This window comes from Triticum dicoccoides, chromosome 5A, assembly GCF_002162155.2.
Source record: "Triticum dicoccoides isolate Atlit2015 ecotype Zavitan chromosome 5A, WEW_v2.0, whole genome shotgun sequence".
Classification (NCBI taxonomy): Eukaryota; Viridiplantae; Streptophyta; class Magnoliopsida; order Poales; family Poaceae; genus Triticum; species Triticum dicoccoides.
This window is the reverse complement of record NC_041388.1, coordinates 13,863,182-13,868,008: the sequence shown is the minus strand read 5'-3', so window position 1 is coordinate 13,868,008 and position 4,827 is coordinate 13,863,182. Positions and strand designations below refer to the sequence as shown.

The 4,827-nt window shown below is 47.4% G+C and overlaps 1 protein-coding gene across 1 annotated transcript; it reads right to left on the bottom strand.

Moving 5' to 3' along the window:
* Positions 1–255: 255 nt before the first annotated feature.
* LOC119298812 lies at positions 256–4,135 on the bottom strand. Its single transcript, XM_037576113.1, has 3 exons — positions 2,908–4,135; positions 724–825; positions 256–613 (listed from the first exon to the last, which is right to left on the bottom strand). Exons 1-2 carry the CDS (start codon positions 4,110–4,112, stop codon positions 729–731), a joined length of 1,302 nt encoding a protein of 433 aa, XP_037432010.1. The 5' UTR covers positions 4,113–4,135; the 3' UTR covers positions 256–613; positions 724–728.
* Between the last annotated feature and the right edge of the window lie 692 nt (positions 4,136–4,827).

Below are 4,827 nucleotides of genomic sequence, written 5' to 3'. Positions count from 1 at the left end.
GCCGATTAAGGAAAATTAGCATATGCATTGCATTTCTGAATTTCGAGGCTTTATAGTTGCAGCCACGATGTACTAGAGGAAAGGAGAGCATATTGAAATTTGCAGTATAGACAGAACATACAACTTGTACATACTCCGTGTGCTGGACTTGTACATACTGATATTCTTCAACAAAGCTTCACTTAGAGTACAAGATTGCAACCAGAAAACCGGGAGCGCAAAGCAGAATGGATCCAGAACAATGCATCGACAAGATACAATTTCAGACCATGCAATAAAGACAGCACAAACTCAAGCCAAACTTCAACACAGCAATTATGCAAGCAACTGAGCGAAACAATGCTAATCAATGGAACAAGAAAAAATCCAGAATTTGCTAAAATGGCGCATCACGCAGGCACCAGATGATAATTTCCAATTCAGCAATTAAGAACTTGATTCACGACAGACAGACGGGGGCAGTCTGCATCTAACCAACTATGTATGTACATGGCAGACAAAAACACCTACTAGGTAGCAATAAGGGAGAACATAGCTCTCCCTTATGCTGCACAGATCTGGAAGCTTCATTATTCCTTCTCCATCATCAGCAAATCCTTTCCTTTATTGGAAGCTGATACAACAGAGGACACAGGTCAGCATGGAGCAACAGAGGATGATGGCATTGTGCAAGTGAAAAACAAAGAACCAGATGTTTGCAGGTTGTGCTGTGCTGATGCTTACAGATTTTAGTTGGAATCAATTTCTGCTTTGACAGATGCCTGTGGAACTTTGTACGTCACGGCTTCATCATTCGTCTTGAACACAGAACCCACCTCCTCCTCGCTGAAAAATACAAAAAATAACATTGTCAAACTTACATAAACATGTTCAACAGCACAGGCCCCTGTTCAATGTATTTTTTGCAAAGAGGAAGGCCAACTTTCTGGGCAACCATTGTATAAAACTAAACAGTACTGTCCATATCAGCTTGACAAAACAGAACTAAAAAGCATACTAAGGTTAAAAGAGGAACCTAATCAGCTAGTTTTAATATAAAGCGACGACAACAAGCAAATTGACAGGCCAACCTAAAGAAGCATGATCCAATATTCCAATTGACAGCAAGTTCGAGTCAAGACCCACATTCCACAAGCAAATGGACAGGCTGACCAATGAAACATAAAGAAGCATGATCCAATTGACAGCAAGTATACGTCAACACGTCTAGTCTAGCATCACCATCTAGTCATAAAGCGCGTCCAGTTATTAATTACACACCTAGTCATGAGTCAAGACAAGCTCAACTTTCAGGTAAGTTAGTGCGTATTTCCATGCTGTTTACCAAACAAAATTGCATCAGCCTAACATTTAGTCATGCAAAGGTGCAATGAATCCAAACAAACTTGAAAATCACCATTTAGCCATATCCAACTGACTTTAGGTTCGCATCATTTCACATGCAGGTTCGCATCAGAAACATGACAAATTAGCTGTGCAGAGGTTCTATGGATCCAAGGAAACTTGCAGATCAGAAAATTACAGGAACAGTAAACACATATCTAGTCAATATGCATGTGGAATTGTTGATATCACCATTGATCTAATTTTCATGGAAAATTCTAAGGGTCCGGATATGCTTTCACATCAGATACACAAGAAACCTAAAGACCATGGTCCAACTGTCAACAGGACAATAATATAAATCCAAACTTAAGTGCTAGTCGTGCAAAGTTCGAATGAATCCAAATAAACTTGCACATCAAAGAAACATCAACACTTATTTAGTCAACACTGCTAGTCAGTAAGCATGCAGATATCACCAACGACCAGCAATTAGTCATGCAGAGTTCTACTGATCCAGATATTCTTTCACACCAGAAACATCAAGGTATCAGAAATTAAACAGAACTGACATGTTGCTGAGCAGCAAACATTACCATATATCTACTCATATAAAGAGTTGAGTTCTTAATTAGTTCAGAAAAGCTCAAATTTCAGGAAACTTTCACATCAGAAAACTACAGGAAACTTAATTACTTCTCAATATTGTGGACTCACACTTTCAGAAAACTTGACAATGTATATACAAACTTGAAAGATTAGTCGTGCAAAGGTTCAGTGGATCCAAATAAACATGCACATCAGAAAACTAAGGAACAGACGAACGGTCAACACGTATATATCTAGTCAATAAAATATGCATGCTGATACCACCATCGATCTACAAAAACAGTCATGCAAAGTTCTACTGATGTAGACATGCTTTCACATAAGAAAGCAGAGACATCAAAGTCTCGCTGCATCTCAAAATCAAACCAATCTAACATGTAGGCACTGATTAACAGATCCAATAATATCCAAATAAACATAAAATTCAGGTAACTACAGAAAACAGTCAACACCACCAAACAGTACGAATGCAGATATCATACACGACCAGCATTTAGTCATGCAGAGTCCTACTGATCTAGTTATGCTTTCACATCAGAAATATTCAGAAATCAGAATTGAACAGAACTGACATGTTGCTGTGCAGAATTAGTCATGCATAGGTGTTTCACATACAGAATGGTAATCCATATTTCTATGCTTGTCTACCAAAGAAATTGTATCAACATCAAAAACCTACAACACTGCAGACAATAGATATCCACACTTGAAAAATTAGGCGTGTAAAGATCCAGTGGATTCTAATGAACATGCACATCAGAAAACTACAGGAATAGTCAACGCGTATATATCCAGTCAATATGCATGATTATATCACCATCGATCTACTAGTCATGCACAGAGCACAGTTCTACAGATGTGGACATTCACATCAGAATTCAGAAACATACTAACTGCATCTCTGAATTAAACCGATCTAATAACTGCAAGTGTACTCATACAGCAGAACATAGTAGAATTTGGTCCGAGCAGTACCTGTAGATGTCGGCGTATGAGTTGACGTAGGGGATGAAATCCGAGTAGTACATCCCGCCGGAGAGGGGGCCGATGGAGCGGGTGACCCTGCCATCGAAGTCGACGGCGAGCACGAGCTGCTCGAGAGGATCCCACATGACCACCTCAGCGGCGCCCTGGGAGCGGAGCAGGGTCATCCTGTCATGGTAGCCCATCTTGTTGGCGTGGAACTGGCCCGCCCAGGCCCAGGTGACCTGGTCGGCGCCGTCGCCGGGCACCATGTAGAGCACGGCGACCTCCTTGGTGGCCTGGTCGACGCAGGCGACGCTGAAGTTGCCCTCCATCTCGCCGATCTCCCAGTCCTTGCGGTCCTCGACCTCCTGGGGCGCGGGGATGAGGTCGACGCAGCCCGTCTCCGGGGTGTAGCAGAGGATGTGGCCGATGGTGGTGCGGAAGAAGGCGCGTCCCCGCGCGCCGACCCCGGACTGCGCGACGACCGTCTCGGGCGCGCAGATGTCGTCCCCGACGCGCCAGTCCCAGGTGCGGGTGGAGAAGGACTCGACGGCCCAGACGCCGTCGTGGACCTGGTAGGTGACGACGACGTGGTAGTGGCGGAAGCCGGCGCCGAGGCCGACTTGGCCGGCGGCGTCCTCGTCGTCCTCGAAGGTGATGACGACGGCCGGGTCGGCGTCGAGGCGGTGGTCGCGGTTCTGGTACGGGAGGCGCACGCGGCGGAAGGTGAGCGGGTTGGCGACGTAGTAGAAGCCGGTGGCGCAGCCGCGGAGGCAGACGAGGCCGCGCGACGAGGCGAGCACCGAGACCCGCTCCGGGAAGGCGGAGAAGGCCGGGTCCGGGATGAGCTGCTTGGCGCTGCGCACGGGGTCGAAGGCCGCGTAGGCGACCGAGTCGGAGGGCGTGTGGTGGAACATGCCCGAGAGCGGCCGCGTGAGCCGCTGCCCCGGCGACGCGTCCTCGTCCTCGTCCACCTCGAACGGGTCCTCCTCCTCCGACCCCGCCGACCGCAGGCCGTCGTCGTCGTCCTCGTCGTCGTCGGAGGAGGAGAGGGAGAGGGGGGAGGTGGAGGCGGGGAGCGCGAGGACGCCGCGGTCGTCGTCCGAGGAGTAGGCGGGGTTGTCGGTGCAGAGGACGACCCACTCGTCGTCGGAGGAGTCCATGGCGGTGGCTCGCTCCGCTGGGTTTTGGGGGCTGGGGGGGATTCGATCCATGGGAGGTTGCGGGCGGATTGGCTGCGGATGGCGGCGGCAATTTATACGGGGAGCGGAGCGGATACGGCCGGCGGTACGTCGGTTGGGTGGCTTCCTTGCGGGGCACGAAGTGGGCCCGGGCCCGCGTGTCGGCGGCCGGAGAGCAGCTACATTGGGGGGAGACGTGGCCGCGACGGAAACGCGTGCGGGGATTTGCGGGGGCACATTCCCACGCCCCTCCACTCCATTTCCTTGGCAACTTAGAGCATGCTTGGATACGTTTTAGTCCCATGACTAAAAGTAGTGAGACTAAAACTTGCTAGTCTCATCCATGCTTGGATCCAAGTACTAAAGAGACTAAAATCTAGTTATTGAGCATTTATTATCCTCCAAACCCTTCAATCCAGAACTAAGGAGAGGAATTAAATGAGGAGAGATAGAGCTAATACATATTTTAGTAGGTTTCCCATGACTAAAAGATTTTAGCCTCAAGACTAGTTCTAGCCTCTCTTTAGTCAGGGGTGCTTGGAACTTTAGCCTCTAAAAGAGACTATTTTTAGTCAAACTAAAAATAGTCCCTTGTATCCAAGCACCCTCTTAATTGAGTGGACTCTATATTACTTCTGCTAGCTACTACTTCCAGATAATTGATTATTAATTGTATTAAACTAGCTAGCTTACTAATAACCTCAAGAAAAGGATATCGAAAGAATGGTTTTTGAATAGAACATACATA

Coding starts and splice junctions, on each gene's coding strand:
- LOC119298812 (XM_037576113.1), bottom strand. CDS start 4,112: ATGGATCGAATCCCCCCCAGCCCCCAAAACCCAGCGGAGCGAGCCACC. Junction 826..2,907: donor TCATACGCCGACATCTACAG/GTACTGCTCGGA, acceptor TGTATTTTTCAG/CGAGGAGGAGGTGGGTTCTG.